The 21,498-nt window shown below is 40.7% G+C and overlaps 1 protein-coding gene across 1 annotated transcript in view; it reads right to left on the reverse strand.

Moving 5' to 3' along the window:
- Positions 1–332: 332 nt before the first annotated feature.
- The window catches only part of QRFPR (pyroglutamylated RFamide peptide receptor), a 45,626-nt gene continuing 24,460 nt past the window's right edge, over positions 333–21,498 (reverse strand). Inside the window, exons 2-6 of the mRNA XM_006153113.3 lie at positions 13,737–13,895; positions 9,858–9,919; positions 3,705–3,940; positions 2,080–2,177; positions 333–803 (exon numbers count right to left, since the gene is read on the reverse strand). Of these exons, the coding sequence (XP_006153175.1) occupies positions 403–803; positions 2,080–2,177; positions 3,705–3,940; positions 9,858–9,919; positions 13,737–13,895 (956 nt within the window). The 3' untranslated portion in view covers positions 333–402. The remainder of the gene's footprint in view (positions 804–2,079; positions 2,178–3,704; positions 3,941–9,857; positions 9,920–13,736; positions 13,896–21,498) is intronic.

Consider the following 21,498-nt stretch of genomic DNA (forward strand, 5'->3'; position numbering starts at 1 on the left):
AATGTCATTTTTAATAGAAAAATGATTCATTTCCTTCTTGTCATCATTTTAAGGATCAAAAAGTCTGTGAACTGGGGCCAGAACGGTTGTTTGTCAGTTAAGGTGTTGGACTCCCACATGGTTGAGAGCAGTTCAAGTCTCAGACCCGGCAGCTGAAAATCATGCCAGGTGCATGCATGTGCATGCTCAAAATCCCAAGAGAAGAACAGATAATAAGAGATTAGAGTGTGACCATCCCCCTTGGGGTGGGGGGGTGAGCTTGCATTTTCCCTCCATCTCTCTCTGTCTCTCTCTGGTGAATGCACATGTCCTATGAAAAAAAAAATGCCTGTGACCTTTGCTCAAAATAATTTTCTCTTTGGATGACAATATGAATGGCAGCAATTGTGAAGATCATTATAGTCAGTGCCCACTACCGAAAGCAGAATTCTCGGAAAGTTCAGAACTAAAGAAGGCCAGGTGTCGTCTGAGGCCTTTTTTCCCCTCTGGCTGTTCACACAATCTGACATCAATGTTGCCATCACTGAAGGCTTCTCCTTTGGGCTCTATGACTGGGTTTTCTTTCTGGAAAAACTTGGCTTTCTTTTGCATATTTGTACTCCCCGAATTTCCATGCCTTTGTGCAGGAGAGAAGTTTTCTCGTATCATGCAGCAACAAATCGCAGACAGAAAATTCTTCTTGAAGTTTTCGTTCATAAACGCATAGACAATGGGATTACAGATGGAGTTGGAAAATCCGATGATTTGCACTATAGCATACATCATCTTGATTGTGACATCATCATATTCCTTTTCAAAATTACCTGCAATAAATCGATATTCTAGAATGTATATTTGTTTTAACAAGCAGGAACTAAAACTTTTGCTGGTCATCTGACTTCACCAAAGATTTCCACAGGGACAAGTGGTCAAAAGGGTGAAAATTCTCACAATCACTTGGAGAGGCATCTGATGTCTGAATGAAAAGAACCTTTGTGATGCATGTTATGAAAAAAAATGCACAGATGTAAAATTTTTTTGTACTAAAATAAACTCATTTACCTTAAATTTTTAATAAACTTTTTGAAGTAATCTTGAATTAGGGGCCTCACAGCATTTCAACTTGAAAGCTCCAAGGTTTGTATAAGCTGGAAGCAGCAATCACCCGTCAGATATTCACTTGCATTATAGGAACATGTGCATACTGAGAATTGGGCAAAGCCCTGAGTTATCAGAGAGAATGCACTGAGGATCTGACTACAACCTTAGACATTATTAAGTTCATGCAGTTGAAGCCAGGGTCTAAATAGGAAACATTCTTGCAATGTCACACCTACCTTGGTGTTTATTTTTTATTTATTTATTTTTTTGGAGAGGTTTTCGCTATAGGGTGCGTGCGCTCACCACACAAACAGAGAGAGACATAGAGACAGAAAGCGAGAAATCACCCCCCAGGGAGGATGGCCACGCTGCAATCCCTTCTCCTCCATTCTCCTCTCGGGATCTTGGGCACGCACGCACACGTGCCTGGCGTGAGTTCTAAGCCACCGGTTCCAGGCGCGAACTGTGGTAGACTACATGGGAGTTCAGCGACATAGCCATTACGCTAACTGCTGGTTCCCCCTACCTCAGTGTTTAAAAAGCTTAAGGACAGGGCTGACAGGTGGCATGGTGATTAAGGTGCTAGACTCCCTTGTGGCCAATTGTGGTTCAAGTCCTGGACCTGGTGACTTGCTTTCTCACTTTCTCTCTCTCTCTCTGTCTCTCTCCAGTCAAAATGAATAATAATAATAATAAATAAAATTAAATAATAAAAATAATTCTTAAAGAAAAAAGCTTAAGGAGAACAGACAGAGTAACATGGGAGTAGGATTTCAAAAGCTTTTTATTTTTCATCTTCCGTACTTCTTAAAGATTTAGTCATACTCAAACATAATTACCTACTATATAATGATCTAGTGATCTTCAAAACATGAAAGAAGAATATTAAGGGCTTGATATTTGATTACCCAAGTGATGTAATGAATGTCAATGATTCATTGTCCATTCTAGCAAGATACAAACTAGAACTTCTATCAAATGAGAATGACAAGCACTCACCGTATTCAATCATCATGTGAATGACATGAAACGGTGCCCAGCACACAGCAAAGAGAGCCACCACTATCATCATCATCATGACAGCTCGCTTCTTCTTCCTAGACCCATGAGGAGACATTGCATTGGTTAACATCTCCTTGTCAGACATGCCAAGTCCATAGCAAAGCTATAAAATAAAGTCTAAGCCTACTCCACTCAATTACAAATTTTCAAATATTAACAATGCTCATGATAGATTCATTATGGGCAGATTATCATCTTTTCCCATTGATATGCTTCTCATCCTTATGTTTTAAATGTAATCAACATTCTTTTGTTGTGTGTTCATCACTGGTCAGGCACTCTGCTAGATGCTGAGTGTGGATTATTTACTTTTCCCCAAAGCCAACGACAGATGCAGAAGTTGAGACACAAAGATGGGAAAGTCACTTGCAATGTTGCCTGGCTAATACGGGATGCACTTTCGATGCAAATTCAGGCAGTCTGAAGTCAGCACCTGTGCATCTGTGTGCTTTAAACTGAAGAGCGCTCATGCCTGTGATAGTAAAATACCAATATTTATGAAATATGGGACATCCCAATGATATCGTTAAAATGCAAGCCGCTATTATGTGTCTAAGTAATATGATTATCCATGGATTCAAACTATTTTTTCCATTACTCCTGCAAGGAGTTTTATATCTAGAAGAGAGCTACACATTTCATGGTATTTTGAGTTTATAAAGAGTCATATTCATTAGTTCAACATGGTAGCCTTTTATTTTGAGGAAGTGGGAGTGCTAGCTCAGCAATAAGAACCAGGCGTTGAACAGTTTCCAGGTCCCCCCCATATGCTGAAAAAGAAGCAATAAGAACCAGGCGTTGAACAGTTTCCAAGGGGGAGGGTTTCTCTGTATGAACTGGTCACTAGAGGTCACTCACTGCACACTTGAAGAGATGAACCACTCCCATCAAAGCACTAGATTTTTCCACGTGGGGTTTTGCTTTTGTTTTGCTTTACTATCCATTGAGTGTATAAAAGAAACCATCTGGTTTACAAACATCATAGCAGTAAATTATGTTTTGAAATTGTTGTTAATGGATAAAATAAGAAAGCGAAGCTCTTAGGTAAAAATAAAATGACTCCATCAATAGTCATTTAAAACAGTGTGTTGTGATTTCTTAAGGATTTTCTTACAGATTGTATTATGTATTTTGGTGTCACCCTTGGGTGGGAGAAGGGGGGAAGGATGGATGTCACTGTGCTTCCGTGTACATATGTAGGAAGCTGGGATCTGGGGGCAAGGAGACTTATCCACATCAGGTGGCTGGTGAGTGACAGAGAGCCCCCACAGACCCTGGGTCCTGGCACCAGCCCACAGAGCTTACCACATCCTATTGACATATGCATGAAAACAGAACAGTGTTTTAAATTCCAGGTAAGTTTCTGAGAGGGGCTGATGATCTTACTCTTTCTACTAAGCTGTAAAACCTCAAGAGTTTACAGTCAGCCCAGGCATAAGTGTGAATTCACATGATGCTTTGACTAAATTACCAGATGTTCCAAGATCTCTGACAACGATCCCCTTCCGGCACTACTAAAATAAAATTATTTTAAACAGAGCTGAACATGTCATTCAACAGACCTGGCAATTTTGGAGATTTCTTTCCCGTGAGTAGTACGGAGCACTGAGCCGTCCCCCACTCTCTTCTTTACCCAAAGTTCATATCCGATCTTACTGTACAGGATGAGCATCAGCAGCAAAGGCAGGAGGAAGAGGACGACGAGGATGCAGGTGGTGTAGATCTTCTGGTTCATGGGGCTGCTCCACCCTTCCAAACAGCAGGCGTGTTCTTTTTCATATAGGAGGTCATACTTCATCTTTGTAAGAAGAATAATCAGGTACAAGAACCAGCAGTGAGCATCCAAAGAACAGAAAGCAGTCCAGCCTTACTTGTTAAAGGCAGCCTCTTTTAAACTTTACCAATTGGCCTCGGGGACAGGCACAGGTGCAAAAACTTCATGGAAAATGCATTATGATAAACTACGTGTGCATTTTAAAATGTTTTGTATCAAAATAAACTTGTACTGAAAAAATTTCCATGAGCAAGAGAGACAGAAAGAGAGACAGAGACCAAGAACACCTCTGACAGGGTCTTAACACCACGATCCACTCCCATTCTTCAGCCAGCTCCAGATCACGGGCCAGCATACTTAGGGAAGTCTCAGGACTCAAACTGGGAACCTTCTGGTGTGGATGGGTTCACAGCGCATCACGTGATTCCACTGCGCTGCCATCTATTCTCGAAACTGGTCACGTAATTGTTTTTTCACAAACTTTTGGAAGTGCCTGTTTCTTTCAAATGAGATACCATGTAAGTTATTCTTTTGCTGTGGCGTATGGGCTATTCTGCTTTGTTTTGTTTAACTGCTCTAATTCTTAATGGTTTTCAATTTTCATTCCTATTTTAAATTGAATGGAGGTCCCTAGCCTGTTTACTTTTTTTTTTCTTTCATCTTTCTCAACCTTCATTTCTACTAGTCACAGTTTTCTATTTTTTAATGTTTTCACATCTTTTTTCCTTTTATTGATAGAAAAAAAATAGAAAATGATGGCAGTCAATAAAGGGCCCTAACCTGTCCCCAGGGACAGACTAGCAGAAACACAGATACTATGAAACGGAAAGTGCCGCTAGCTTCTTTAACTGGTTCCAAGCACAAAATGTACCAGGAAGGAGGTCTTTGAACCAATTAAAATGCTGTGTTTTTAAAAACGTTCTCCCCAATCCAGATATGTATATACATTCACAAACGTAAGTGTGTGAAACAAAACTGTCAGACACAAGAAGTTGTGTTCTGTTGAAATAGGAATGAACACAGCAACAGATCAATACTGTTCCAAATGCGAGCCTTCGAATGCTGCATGGCAAAATGCTGCACTACATAAAGCGCTGCTAGGTTCAAATGAAAAAGTCTGTACAGCTTTCAGCAAAAATGCTTCAGCACTACAATGACCAACGCACTCACTGGAAAAAATCTGGATTGTACAGCAGTTAGTTTAATGTGAAATGAGTTTGCTTCCTTAATTGTTGAGGAGACAGACGTCAACAAGGCATCAAACTTCTTCCAATTGAGAAGTACAGGACACTATGCTTTGGTCACTGCTGTTCCATGGTGCAAAGATCACAGTGTTTGGAATGACACTAAAAGAGTATTTTAAATTCTGAGAAGAACAAAAAATTAAGATTGAAACTATTATGGATCTACACGTATTCATGTTGTAGTTGTTGACTTATTCAGGCTATTTCTAGTGCACTTATCTTTTATTGATTTATTTTTTTAAATAAATAAAAATGGTCAGAGGGTATGAGTGCTTGCCAGAGAGAGAAAGAGAGAGACCAAGAATGCACTCTCCCCATGGGACATGGCCATACCATAATCCTTTCTCTCTCCCTCCTGTTGGATTTTGGGCACTCAAGCACAGATGCCTTGTGAAGTTGTTTGGTTGGTTGTGTTTTCAGAGAGATTTTTGCTATAGAGCATGTGCTGGAGAGACAGAGAGACTGAAAGTGAGACATCACCCCCCCGCCCCAGGGAGGAATGAACACACCACAACATCTTCTTCTCTCAGGGTTTTTGGTTATGTGCCCAGTGTGAGTTTCAAGCCACCAAGTGCAGAACTCGAACCATGGTTGACTACATGGCAGTCCAGTGCCTTAGCCACTATGACAACCTGCTGGCCCCACCTTCTGTGTTTTTCAAGTCACCAGGTCTGGGATTTGAACCATGCTGGGGAGGGCCAGCTGTATTAACCAGTAAGCCATGAGCTGGCCCTGCCCTTCTATTTATCAAGGTCACATCAGTCCAAATATTCTCACAGGCACCAAAGAGAGAGACAATGCAAATTACTGATGACCTAAAGCCACCTTAGTCCAGGATCATTAACCCACGGGAATGCTTTATGCTTTTCTCTGGCTTGAGGTATTTCTATTCAGAGCAAAGCCTGGCATAGGAAAAAAAAGGTATTTTGACAGGTGTTAGAATGTTGTGAATTCCTATTTTTCATACAGTGAGAGCACAGAAGTGATGAAAAATTTAATTTAAACAGATTATTGTTTCTATCCTTTGAAATTGTCAACGACATTGCTCCTGCGAGAGTTCAGAGGAACAGAGTAGAGAGGACTGGTGAGAGGCTGAAGGCAGTGGTGCTTTGCTGTCCAGATGAGCAATTCAGGGCTCCATGCACCACCCCCCAACATGCTCTCTGCTGGAATTTAGCAGGGAGAAGATAGCCAGGGGATGCATATTAATACATTTATTTGACTTGAAACATGGTCAGACTTTTTCCTGACTGGAAGCAGATCTGATTTGTCTGACCCATTTGACAAGGAGGGTGGGCTTTGCCAATGAGAGTAAATGCATTTTCCACAAAATAAATGAATTATGTATTTTAAATATATTTAGAGTATAGGGGCCAGCAGGTGGCATGCTGGTTAAAGGCACTGAACTCTCACATGGCTGACTGCAGTTCAAGTCCTAGAGCTGGTGGCTTGCTTTCTTGCTTTCCCTCTCTCCCTGTCTGAAAAATAATAATAACAGCAATAAATAAAGTTAAATAAAATAATCCTTTAAAAATATATTTAGAGTACATAATAAAATATCTTTCTTTTAAAAATGAATGAAGCTGTGTTTTCTACAGGTCAGAAATGGATGCTACAACTGGGAACTGGACTGAGTCATTTATAAAAGGACTCCATTCATCTGAGCTTCCTGCCAGAGAGAAGGGCAGCCTTGCAGAGAAGAGCCAGCAACACGCGTAGTGTGCAGAAGCTCCAAGGTCTTCAGCAGCAGTTGGCTGGAGAATGGAGTGGCGGGTCCTGGTGGTATATCACTGAGAAACTTGTGAAATAGAGAACGAATCACGGGCAACAGCCACACCAGAGGGCGCTGATCCTGAGGACAGCTATCCTCGCTTCTCCCCATTCTCCTCCTCAGCTCCTGAGGACAGAGAGATGGCCAACGAAATGGGGGGTTGAAAGGAGAAAGAGGAACACAAGGTGAGAATATGGAGAAGGAGCAAACCATTTCTAGGCCTAAAAATAATTCAAGCTGGAGGATGGGAGAAGTTTATATTGAGAGGATAGATTTATGTGGTGACACCAGACTCGACATTTTAATAGCAGAATTACTTCTGCTCTTGTGACTGGAACTGACTACGGAAAGAGACCGGAAGAGCTAGAGGATCCGCTCACAGTCTCAGGACTGAGAAATTCTCCTATCACATTTTTATAGGTAGCAAGGGACAGAATGATGGTGCTTTCTACTCCCACTCCTAGAGTCCAGCTTGTTCAATATACAGTTACACTGGAAAAAAAAAATCATGCTACTTTGTAAATATACTCTTACCTTAGGATTCCTTTTATATTTTTGCTGATGGACCCGGAATGCCCAATAATGGGATACATCATTTTAAAAATTATCTTACGAAGTATGTGAGCAACTCTCTACTGTTTTTGAAGGCTACTGACTGTTTAGATCACCCATGCAAGACATGTTAAAGAACGACCCAAAGGACAGACTGGGCTGCCTGAAACCAACATGGCGCTCCCTTTACTGTGAATCCTCAGCCATGGCTGGGCCCATCTGACAAAGATGTGGCAGAGAGAGAGGTTGGATAAGATTAACCCCTAATATGATTCCAATTCTAATTTTAATTTGTCAGTGAATAGGGAGCAGGTAAGAAAGGACTTATGAAGGAGAGTCAACTAACAAGTAGAAAATCCATTAAAAAACTTTGAGATTTAAGAATAAAAGGAGGGGCCAGCAGGTGGCATAGTGGTTGTGTCACTGGACTCCCACATGGCTGACCATGGTTTGAGTCCTAGACCCAGTGGCTTGAAACTCATGTTGGGCACATGTGTGTGCATGTACGTGCCCAAAATCCTGAGTGGGGACTGCAGGCTGGCCGTCCCCCAGGGGGGTGATTTATCAATTTATCTCTATGTATCTCTAGCAAACACAAGTGCCCTATGGCAAAAATCCCTCTCTAAAAAGAGAGAGAGAATAAAAAGAAAATCTGGACTGGTAGATGGTCTGATGTTTAAGACACTAGACCCCCACATGGCTGACTACAGTTCAAGTCCAGGACCTGGCAGACAGCTTTTTCACTTTCCCTTTCTCTCTCTGATGAGCACACGTGCCCTATAGCAAATTTTAAAATAATACTAATAATAATAGTAAGCAAAATTAAATAAATAATTCTTTTTAACAAGGAACAAAAAGAAGATCTAGAATGATAATTGAATTCTTAAAAATATAATAAGGGTATAATAACCACCCTTTTTATATAAAGTCACATCTCTTACCCAATTCAGGTCTCCCCAGGGGACCCCCAAAGAAAGAGAGACAATTCAAATGACTGATATCAGAGATGCCAACTTGTCAGCATAAACCCGTGGCAGCACTTTCTGCTTCCCCAGTTACAAACATGGAGATACCTATTCAGAGTAAACCCGAGCATTAAGGAAAAGAAGGTACTTTGACAGGTGCTGGGTCACTGTGAATTTATTGGAGGACACTAGGAAAAGTATGCTCAGCTTGCAGAAAGATGTAGAAAGTAAGCTTGGTACTTCAAATTTTTTTTTCTTTTTTTTTTTTTTTAGAGAGAGAGAAAAAGTTTTTTTTTTTTTTTTTTTTCCAGAGAGAGAATAAAAAGAAAATCTGGACTGGTAGATGGTCTGGTGTTTAAGACACTAGACCCCCACATGGCTGACTACAGTTCAAGTCCAGGACCTGGCAGACAGCTTTTTCACTTTCCCTTTCTCTCTCTGATGAGCACACGTGCCCTATAGCAAATTTTAAAATAATACTAATAATAATAGTAAGCAAAATTAAATAAATAATTCTTTTTAACAAGGAACAAAAAGAAGATCTAGAATGATAATTGAATTCTTAAAAATATAATAAGGGTATAATAACCACCCTTTTTATATAAAGTCACATCTCTTACCCAATTCAGGTCTCCCCAGGGGACCCCCAAAGAAAGAGAGACAATTCAAATGACTGATATCAGAGATGCCAACTTGTCAGCATAAACCCGTGGCAGCACTTTCTGCTTCCCCAGTTACAAACATGGAGATACCTATTCAGAGTAAACCCGAGCATTAAGGAAAAGAAGGTACTTTGACAGGTGCTGGGTCACTGTGAATTTATTGGAGGACACTAGGAAAAGTATGCTCAGCTTGCAGAAAGATGTAGAAAGTAAGCTTGGTACTTCAAATTTTTTTTTCTTTTTTTTTTTTTTTAGAGAGAGAGAAAGATTGATTGATTGATTGATTTCTGCCATAGGGCATGTGCACTTGTCACAAAGACAGAGACAGAGAGACAGAAATCACCCCCCGGGGGGGTGGTCATACTGCAATCCCTTCTCCTCTATTCTCCTCTTGGGATTTTGGGCACACATGCACCTGGTGTGAGTTTCAAGCCTCCAGGTCTGGGACTCAAACCATAGTGGGAGTCCAGTACCTTCCTTAACCACTAAGCCAACTGCTGTCCCACCAATTATTTTTTTTCTAATTTTAAGGATTAAAGTCTTAACAATATAATATCAAGAAGTGTTCGATGAAACAAAGGGGAAAAAAATCTTAAAACAATTGTTTTATTCCGCTTGAAAGACCTGGAGTGAAATAACTGAGGTTATGCAAGTGTGCTGTGATGTTTCTACAGGACAGAAAATGATCGTAAGAGGGCTGAAAACATCATTCAATGACGCGATTGCCAATCCCACACCCAAGCCTACCTCAAGTCGCTGCACTTGCCACATGGGTGATCCTACGATGACAGCCACCAGCCAGACCACACCTGTAGAGATGTTAACATCATCAGAACATGACTGAGGTAAGTAAAATGCATCTATGTTTAATCCTCTAACCATCAAGACTGCCTATATCCAATGCACCCCTGTCCCGTCCTGTCCTTGAGCAGTGCCAAGGGTTTCCTCCGCGTTCTCAGTCTCACTCTTTGACCACCCTCAAAACCAGCGCTGCTAGGACAGTCTTCCCACAGTGTTCCTAGTAGATAAGACCCCATTTTCTTCACATGGCCTGTGGGGGTCTCTGTAATCTCATTTCTCTCTCTTTCTCCCCTCCTTTTCAGGACACCATCTGCACATCATGTCCTTGACTGAAGAACTCTGGAGATTTAGAACTGACTTTAGTTCACTTCCTGTACCCAGAATGCACTGTGCTCTTCCACACCATCACTCTTTTTACCCTGGATTGCCACTCCAACCCCACCATCTCTCTGTGGTCTCATTTCCCAAGACTTCGCTCAAAAGTTACCTTTTCTAGGGACTCTTTGAAGGCCACTGCCAATCCCAGCTAAGCTGCTTATTGACTCCTTGTCCCTGGTGCCCTCTACGGCTGCACCTTTCCTGCCCTTACTCACTTCTTCTCCACTGTTTCTGCTCTTCTTGAGGACAAGGACAATGGCTTGGATGTACTTTTCCTTCAAATAAAATTCGAAGGAAAATTCCTGGCCCTCAATTTGCCGAATAGATGAAAAAATTTTAAATAGGATATAGACCATACTCTATCATTTCTTTTTATTTTTTCTTTTTGAGAGATTTTTGCTATAGAGTATGTGTGCTCACCAGAAAAACAGAGACAGAGAGACAGAAAGCAAGAAATCATCTCCCCCCCCCACCACCACCAACAGGAGGGTTGGCCATGCTGCAATCCCTTCTCCTCCCAGGATCTTGGATACACATGCACATATGCCTGGCATGAGTTTCAAACTGCCAGATCTGGAACTCGAACCATGGTCAACCATGTGGAAATCTAGCAATGCAGCCATTATGCCATCCGCTGGTCCCCTATCATTTCTTTTTAAAATAGAAAGTACAGTTATCTTAAGAACCATAACAAGGGCATTCTTTTCTTCTTTATTTTTAAATAAATAAAGTGTATTTATATATTTCTTCAATGAGCAAGTAAGAGAGACTTTATTTTTAAATAAATAAATAAAATGTATTTATTTATTTATTTCTTCGATGAGCAAGTAAGAGAGACAAGTAAGAGAGAGAGAGAAGCATTTCCAACAGGGTCTTGGCACTGCAATCCACTCTCAGTTTGAGTCAACCATGGGTGGGCATGTGGGTGCCTGGTGTACTCAGAAAGGTATCTGTATCCAAACCTAGAACCTTCTCATGTCAGTCAGCCTCACAGACATCATTTTTAAAAAATTATTTAATTTTTATTATTATTAATTTGCTATAGGGCATATGTGCTTACCAGAGAGAGAGAGAGAGAGAGACAGACAAAGTGAAAATGCAAGGCACCAGGTCCAGGACTCAAACCATAGTTGATTATGTGGGAGTCCAGCACCTTAACCATCATGCCTCTTGCTGGCCCCTAGATATCATCTTTTAGGGCTACATCACCATCCAGCCCCAAGGGCATACTTTCTTTTTAAAAAATACAAATGGCTTAACTTCAGAAACGAAAATGCTCTAAGTTCTTGTCTGCCATGAGTTTGTTGAAAGGAATCCTTTAATACTATGCCTTTAGAAAAGAAAAAAAAAAAGAGAGAGAGAAACTATCAAGGGCCATGTCACTCTATGGATCTTAGGTTAGGAAGGAGACAGAACTAACTTCAATTTGGGGGGAGATTTTCCAGCTCAAACTCTATTCTTTCTATACTGCATGGAACCATTAAGAAATTCTGTGTATTGCTTTGTGTTTCAAGGAACTGAGACTTACTGAAGCCATAACTGGAGTTTAATGTAAAGAAACACATGAACTGGCTCTGCCTGGGGAAGGTCATCATGATTTAAGGATCCAGGACTTACAAATCTCTCTCTCTGTCTCTACATCACAAGGTACACCCATTCTATTCTAATCATACATTGTCATCTTATGCTCAGTCATTGTTCTGACCTTTCATGCAATTCTGGCAGAACTGGGTCTAACTGGCATAGCTCATCACCAAACTTCCTAGGCTCCCTGACCTTTCAGAAATGAAAGGATAGGGTTAGATGTACCTTATTGGTCCTGTCGTGACCTTCTGGCCAAGAAAGACTAGAAGGTTTCTGCTGCTTGGAGCCTGGGGCCAGGCAGACTCGGTGGAAGGAGGATGGGACATGACAGAGAGCAGGTGACTGACAAGGCTGATTCACAGTGTAACAAAGTTATAAGGAGAGTCCAGACAACAGAGCATGCGAGTCTCCATGTGAGATGAGTCTACTCGATTTCCAAGTCTCTGACCTCCAATGACTTTACTGAGTGAGAAATGCCTTGATTGTCTATTATCAACTTTGCTTTTAGATGGTGAGACTCTCTCCTTCTTTTTTCTTTTTAATAACTCTCCTCCTCCATGTATTCCTTTCTACACCCACATGCTGTTTTCAGACATTCTGATGTTAGAAGGATGTCAATTATTAAAAGCCCAGAGATCTTTGAATTTTTTGTGGGGAAGATGTGACATAAATTTGAAAGCATCCAACTAAAACTAACCAATTTCCCCTGTCTTTGTTTATCTACTCATTTCAAATTATTTAAAATGAGTTTGGCATTGTGAAGCCTTCAGGGGTTCTTTCTATAATTCCACCATCTAATACCGGCTGAAGTCCTAAAGCAGAAATTAATGTTCACTCTTTCTTCTCAAGTGGGATATTAATAAAAATTGTTCTCTTTGATTATCACATTAGTTGTTTACCTCTGATTATTTAGTGATAATAAATTCAAACCACAATAAAGTACATTAAAGTTTTAAATAGTTCTATTATAATAATTGGATAAAGAAAATTTTCCATTTTGCTGTGCAAGGCTTTAGGACATCAGACTCACCCTTTATCATATGAAATGAAGTGCTGAATCAGGAACAATTACAGCAAAGCACAGGATCGAGGTATGCCCAAAGCAAAATTATAAAGTGAGTGGAAAGTGTCTTTGTCCGGAACCCCCCAGCACACAGTACCAGCATTCTCACACACCCTGCGCCCTTCCATTATTGTGTACTCACCCCCAGGGCCACCTCTGCACAGCATCCTTCTCTACAAACACATTTGCTGCCCCCCTCCCCTGTTAAAATCAACCTCCTTTCTTTACTTAGCTTAGAATTTTCTCACCTCAGAGAGACAGCTCAGCAATCTAATGCATGCTAATGCGGCAATGCCACTAATGAGTTATTTCATATTTGCTGACATAGTGTTTCAAAGTTTTGGACTCAGAGCCAAGTAGTGGCATAGTAGTAACACTACAGAACTGGACCACATGAGAAGGTCCTGGATTTGTGTCCTGAGGCCTCCTTGTATGAGCCGCATGCATGCACGCCCATTGTCCAGGCTGACTGGACTTGGGAATGGATCATGGCATGAGGACCCTTTTGGGGGTGCCTCTCTGTTACTCTCTCCTGGAAGAAATGAACAAATAGAACAAAATGCTTAAGACTTAAACTAAAGAAACACATCCCAAAAGATAGATTTTCAGTGCTAGGGTAGCCCAAAGGACTGATGAGGTGAGAGCGGAGGCCAATAGGAGGAGGACTGAAACACTCAAATTACACTCTAGGGCCCCCAAGTTAAATGAGAAGCTACACTTCTAGTTTATGAGTTTTATTTTCCTTGTTCTATAATAAAGAAAGGTATTAGCACCAACACTGGTGAATCCAGTGACCTCACCTAGCATCGCAAAAGCCCTTCGGTTGGTGTATTGCCATTTCATTTTAAAAGGGTGGACGAGTCCCTGGTGTCTTTCCACAGCAATGCAGGTCATAGTGAGAATTTCTGTCACAATAGCTGTAGACTGGACAAATGGCACCATCTTGCAAACGAAGGCACCTGTATTAAGAAAATAGGACAAGTCAGATGTCAAAAAGAATCATCAAAAAGAATTATCTTGTAATTATCACAGTCAATTAATTTTGAGCATCTGTTCAAAGTTTTATGACGATAATTACATTATAGACACAAAATAATTGAGAAAGATGGCACCGTCAGCCTCTAACTAAATTCCAACTTCCTAAATACTAAGTATTTATGTATAGTGAGGCAATTTTGGATAATAGGTAGAAAAAGGTCAACGTGACCTTTGCTTAAGGAAGAAAGAACAAAGTCAGTGTGAACTGATCTCTTGGGGTCTATACCACAGAGGAATCTTTGATTCTTTCTTCTATTTTGATTTCTTGTCAAATCATAACAAAGGAATAATTCTCATCAAAGACTCATAGATTTCTTTTTTATCTTCTATTCTCCTTTGGCTCCCTGTCCAAGACTATGGATTAAACAATTATAAGCTCAACTGATTTCACTTTCTATAATGCGGTCTCAAACTAGTGGCTTCTGGGCAAAATTTGACCTGCAAAGTTGATTAGTTTGATTAACATAACATTCTTAAACTATTTGAATGCATTGCCACTATTTTTAAATGCTTATACAATGTTTGGCCTCTTTAGCATTTAGATTTATGGTTAGGCACCTGTGCTGTTGAATCCTTTTTTCTCATTACTACCAAATCAATTATTCTCTATTATCAGAGAATTATAAGCTTAGGAAACATAAAGAGTTAGAAGAAATCTTAGAAGTCATGTAGTCCAAGCTCATATCAAAAGCAGAAATCGTGGGGGCCAACAGGTGGTGTGGAGGTTAAGGTGACAGGATCTCACATGTCCAACTTCACAGTTCAAATCCTGGACCAATGGCTTGAAAATCATGCTGGGCACTTGAGTATGCATGTTCAAAATTTCAAAAGGAAAATGGAGAAGGGACTGCAGCATGACCATTCCAACTGGTGGGGAGGTGATTTCTCACTCTCGCTCCACCTCCAGTGAGTAAAAATGTAAAAAAAAAAAAAAAAAAAAAAAGGCAGAAATCTTCTCAACTTCTCTCACAAATTCTCTGCCAAGCTCCACTTAATTACCACCAAAAGAAACCTTCTTGCTTGCACATGCTTACCTCAAGTCTTTGCATGGTTTTTCCTTCTCCTTAGAATGCTGTTCCCTAAGATAACTTCCTCATATTCTTCACTGAAGTCTTTGATCAAATGTCACTGTAATGGCTAATTTTATGGGACCACTTGACTGGGCTAAGGGATGCCCAGATAGCTGACAATATGTTATTTCTGTGTGTGTCTGTGAAGGCGCTTCCAGAAGAAATCAGCATTTGAGTCAGCAGACTGAAGAAAGAAGATCACTTTCCCCTAGGTTGATAGGCAATCACCCAATCCACTGAGCACATGAATTGATAAGAATGCGGGCAGTGGGGTTAAGCTAGGCATCCATCTTCTCCTGCCCTTGGCCACCACTGTGACTGGTTTTCAGGCCTTAAGATCTCAACTATTACTTACACCATTGGTTTCCTTTGGTTCTCAGGCCTACAAGTTGGACTGAAACTAACTACTGCTTTCTAGGGTCTCCAGTTTATCCATGGCCGATCATGAGATTTCTCAGCCTCCATAGCTGCGTAAGCCTATCCCTTATAATAAATCTCTTTCTATGTATCTCTATAGATCCTCTTGCTTCTGTTTCGTTGGAGAATCCTAACACAGTCACCTTCTCAATGAGGTCAATCTACTTTAACGACTATCTCTTTGATTACAATCCCATACCTTTTTCATCTTTTCTTATTTTTCATCTCTCTTTCTCAGTACCTCTTTTTTTTTGGAGAGATTTTCTCTATAGGGCGCGTGCGCTCACCAGACAGAGAGAGACATAGAGACAGAAAGCGAGAAATCACCCCCCAGGGGGGATGGCCACGCCGCAATCCCTTCTCCTCCATTCTCCTCTCGGGATCTTGGGCACGCATGCACACGCATCCGGCGTGAGTTTTAAGCCACCGGGTCCGAGACGTGAACTGCGGTCGACTATATGGGAGTCCAGCGACATAACCATTATGCTAACTGCTGGTTCCCTCTCAGTAGCTCTTTTAAGATACTGACAGAAACACACACACACATGTATGTGTGTATATGCATGTGCACATGAGTGTGCATAAATATATTCAATTTATTATTTATAGAAAGTCTTCCCATCCCTACAAAAATAAAAATACCCATGAGCAAGGACTTTTTCTTATTTTCTTCACTAATGTATTATAAGCATTTAGAATGGCACATAGTAGGCCTTCAATAAATACTCTTTGAATTAAAGAAAATATGTAAGTAGGAGGCTCTTACTCTCTACAGGATGGGTGAGATACCTGATTCTGAAGAGCCTCTGACTTTGAAAAAGTGCTTTTCAATTCCCCCCACTCCTACTTTGGCTTTCAGATTCCTTTGCTAACCACCTGTCTTTTCCAGTGACTCCTCGTCCATTTGAAAGAAGTTTTCACATCATTCTTAAGTGTCTTCTTTTCTAGTTGCCATAGCTATTCCTCATCTGATATACTCTTCAGACCTTTCAACTGGGCCAGCCATGCCGAAGTGAAACTGCCATGCTCAGGCTGTGGTCTGGCCACAGCAAAAATTGTGGGATGATATTACGTCTCCAAAGTCTGAACATGTTCTTCCATGACTGTAACTGAAGTTTGCATCAGTCTTTTTGCTGAACTTTTCAAAGAGTAGGCTTCTGTTGCACGTGAAGTCATCTTGAAATGAACTGAGTCAAATTTATAGAACGTTCATTAAACCAAGATTCTTTTACCTCATATCCTATGACTAAGGGGGAAATCTATTTGACATCACCCTAGATATTCCCTTTCCAGTCCTTTTTGGAAGCTCCAAACGGTAATCCAAGAGTTAATCCCACTCATTCCTTTTCACTATTCAAGTTTCCCAAATCCTAACTCTGTTCAAAGTTAAGGGCCTTCCTTGTTTAGAAAAATAGTTTACATGCCAAGTATAGAAATTTACTGTCAATGCTAATAAATTCTACTGTGTTTGAAGACTTCTTATACTGGCTCGAATCCTAGTTTGGATATGACAACTGAATAAATGAATAGGTGAATAAATTATTAATCAGAATGTTTCTCCTAGGTTTTTTTTTTTTTTATTTTCCTGTACATTTGATCAGAATTTTTTTCTACTCCTTTACTGGCTTGTTTTTAAAAATGTTGGAGAGGTCAAGGTTAAAAGAACAACCAAAGAAACTTTTCATGAAATGTACATAGATCTATTATCAATTTATTTTAGGTACACAAACAAATGAGAATTTTTTTTTTTGAGAGGTTTTTGCTATAAGGGCGCGTACACTCACCAGAAAGACAGAGAGATTCAGAGATAGAAAGTGAGAAGTCACCCCCTCAGGGGGGATGGCCACGCCGCAATCCCTTCTCCTCCATTCTCCTCCCAGGATCTTGGGCACGCACGCACACAGGCCTGGCGTGACTTTAAGCCACCGGGTCTGGGACTCAAACCATGGTCGACTACATGGGAGTTCAGCGACATAGTCATTATGCTAACTGCTGGTCCCACAAATGAGAATTTCTGTTGCAGTGTTCATTGCAGTATTAGAGTGGCATCCATACTAAATCTAGTCCATAATAATAGCATGGGACATTTGTCAATGATTCTTTGCTATCCAGATGCACTCTGATTCTGATTCAGCTGATCTACTAGTCAGCTGCTCTACGCCCCCATTTCATCACATGTAGAAAAGATTGATAATCCCTACCTGTCATAGGGCCCAATGTATTTTATGAAATAATATAATCACCCAGGACAGGATGTGCTCTTTAATGATTGGCGGCTCGTTTATCATTAGACAACCCAATTAAAAGAACTAAGGTAAACTTGGTACACCAGGCACTGATGTGTTCTTTGTGGCTAAACTGATGATGAAAGGACATCTAATTTAATAACCTTGTTTTCTAGATAAAGATTCTGAATTCAAAAAAAGTTAAATGAATTACTCATGCCCACATAGCTATTTATTGATGAAATGACGGAATGAGTCCAGGTCATTTTTTTTCCGTTCCATCACCCTCACTTATTTTAATACACCCACACTATGTAGCAGTGTTCTCGTCCCCTCGGTCACAAATCATGTGTTTAATCACCCACTTGAGAATTTTTCTGCAAGCTCTAGTTCTATAATCCATTATCTCACCCTTTAATAAATCCAGACAGCATTTGCCCAACTCATTACTTCTGACACTTCTAAGAAATCACTGTTTTCTTGATAACATGGCCAAGTTTCTTCAATGTCCTGGCACATAATTGATCTAAGAAGTAGCAATAGATTGGAGTTTTCACTGTTGTATAAAATAGGTACCTGCTTTATTTCTACCTAGTCATTTATCTTGGCTTTCTGCTTTCATTCTAACCATCTTTGCCTTTGCTAATTGGGAGATCGTTTTTCTAGGTCTACGAGATTGATGTAAAGCAGATGTTGAAGGATTTTGGTTTTCCTGTGCCCTTCATCAACCTTCTTTCATCACCCCGCCCACTGATTTATCACTCCGGGGGCTCCGTCAGCTCCCTCTACTCTAGGCCTTCCCAGCGTGAATCATAAAGGTCAGAACCGTTCACAAGAATGTGAGTGTGCCTTGTGGCATTTCTTCCCAGGAATCAGAAGTTTACATTGAGAAAAATCCTAAATTCCCAAGATAGGACACTATTAAAACAAACAAACAAACAAACAAACAAAAAAACACAACTGTTTGTTGGCTTCTTGTAGGTTATCTGAGTTGTGATATTACACAACTTAAAGCCTGTCTGGAATGGATACTTCTCCTATTTTGATTATCTGGCATCCACCTGCATTTCTCCTAATGGCAAAACAATTTCATTCTAGAACGTTCCCTCCCCCCATCGTGGGCAGGTGAGGTGAGAGCTCCTACTAAGAAAGCCAAAGCAGGAATAGGCAAGATCCTCCGTAGTGCTGAGAGAGTAGAATGAAGACGGAAGAGAGCATGGGATGGTGCAGCCGTGCGTTCACCACAAGTGCAGAGACCAAGGTGTAATTACTGTTCTTGACTCCGCACACCCTTGCTCCCTGCCTGCCACAGGCCCATTCCTCCAGCTCCGTACTGATCCTGACAACCTTCTACATCCTTCCAGTACATTCCCTTCACTGAAGCTACTTACCTATCAACGGCTGCTCATAACCAAGTAAGCTTATTAGACAGATCTTTGCTCCCCTCGTCTCTGGAGGCTGGATTTCCTGAAAGGCAGCAGGCTGTGGTTGCCGGTCCTTTGTTTGTGCTGTCAACCTTCAGATAACCCAGTCCCAAGCCCTACTAAGGCAGGTCACGTCACTGCTGCTTCCATTTCTGCTACCGCTGAGCAACTATGATGGTTCTCTTTTGACTGTTGGATTAGAGACGAACACTTACGTTCAATGTCTACTGCCTTCCATTTCCAGTCTTTACATATTTATGAAATTCTATTTCTCAAAACACGAACCTTTTGGTCTCAACAGGCATGGTGTCCACTCTCCCAGTCACTCACTGCTCACCATATGCGGAGCAGGTCTCAGTGATTCAAACAGAAACAAGACCTCGTTTCTTTTAAACGTGGTGCTTGAAAATGAAAAATGACTTGGGACGGTGTAACAGTGACTTTAGAAAAGATCCAAATGGAAAAGACAGAAGAAAAAGAACAGAGTGTCTGTACATGGAAAAGATGAAAAGCATCGTTTTATCATTTAGAAAATGGTATAATGAGCTACAACGGAATGAAAGCATCTAATAATAATAACCACTTTGAAGAATTTGTTCCAAGCTTGGTGAAAAACAACGTGAACAGACATGTTTATAAAGGAAAGGCTACTTTCTACGACCACCGTTTCTAATAACGGTCTAACAAACAATAAACGATCTGGCATATAATTACCTTAATTTCCCTTACCGAATAGACAAGCCACATCTAGACAATCTACGCACCTGGAAGGAGATGGAAGCTGTGCAGCTGGCCCTGAGAGGGGACACTTACAAAGAGAGGATAGATACAATGAAGTGACATGCTGCTGGCCCTGTCTCGACTGTAGGAAGGAAGAGAGCGAGCAGTCCCAGTGAGGTGGGTGTGAGAGAAGGGCTCTCACCGCGGGGAGGCGGCCCTCCCCTGCCCGATCAGCATTCCTCTGCCCAATGTACAGGCCCTTTGTTTCTCGGAGAGACGCTCCGCTCAGGTGCACAGAACCTTTAGAGTTTCTTGACTTCTCTTTCATTTTTAAAATACTGAACTGAAACAAGATCATAGTAAATTCATATGCAATTGTAAGAAATCACATGCTGCTTAGTCAAGCTGCCACCCCTTCTCGATTTCTCCATCTTATCTGGGTTTAAGGGCACACACACACACACACACACACACTTGTGTGTGTACTTGGTGTGTTTTTTCAAGCTGCTGGGGCCAGGTTTAGAACTGTGGTCAGTCATAGGGGAGCCTGCCACCTTAACCACTAGGCTATAGGGCCAACTCTGATTTCAGTCTTTAACTATCACAAATAAAGCAATTATGAACATTTGTGTACAGGTTTTGGTGTGTGAGCACAAGTTTTCTTTTCATTTAGGATAAATACCCAAGAATGCAATGCCCTAAGTTATATATATTTGCATGTTTAGCTTCAGAAGAAATGAACAAATGCTTTCCCAGAGTGATTGCATCATTTTATGCTCTTGCTGGCAAGGTACAAATTTCTTTCTTTTTTCTTTTTTTTTTTTTTTTTTTTTTTAGGTTTTTGCCATAGGTCATGTGCATCGCCAGAGAGAAACAGAAAAAGAGATGAGAGAGGAAGTAAGAAATCACACACCCCCCTCCATTCTCCCTTCAGGATTTGGGGCATGCATGCACATATGCCCAGTGTGATTTTCAAGCTGCTGGGCCTAGGACTTGAACTGTGATTGGTTATGTGGGAGGGAGTCCACTACACTACCTGCTGGTCCCAGGCAATGTATAATTGATTGTTTCTCCACATCCTCACCAGCATTTGATGTTATCCCTAGTTTTTATTTTTTGCCATTCTGATAGCTATATAGTGACATCTCATAGTGGTTTTACTTTGCGTTTTACTGATGGCTAATAATGCTGAACACCTTCTCATGAGCTTATCTGCCATCCTTATATTCCCTTAGACAAAAATGTCACTTCGTGTCTTTGGTCTGCTTATTAATTGAATTATCTTTTTACTGATGAGTTTTGAGAGTTTGTTATATAGTCTAGGTACTAGTCCTTTGTCAGATATGTGCTTTGTAAATATTTTCTCCCAGTCTGTTGATTGTTATTTCATCTCTTCACAACGGATTTCATAGAGCAAAAATGTTTAATTTTGATAAGGTCCAATTTATCAATTTTTCTTTATAAGCACTGGGCATCTATTTTATTATTTATGTATGTATTTATTTATTTATTTGGTTTAGGGCCATGTGCTTGCCAGAGAGAGAGAGAGACAGAAAGTGAGAAAGCACTTCCCAGGGGGATAGCCATGCCATAATCCCTTCTCCATTCTCCTCTCAAAATTCTGGGCATGAATGTACACCCTCCTGGCATGTTTTTCAAGTCACTGGG

Source organism: Tupaia chinensis, unplaced genomic scaffold (genome assembly GCF_000334495.1).
Source record: "Tupaia chinensis unplaced genomic scaffold, TupChi_1.0 Scaffold000362_1, whole genome shotgun sequence".
Lineage (NCBI taxonomy): Eukaryota > Metazoa > Chordata > Mammalia > Scandentia > Tupaiidae > Tupaia > Tupaia belangeri.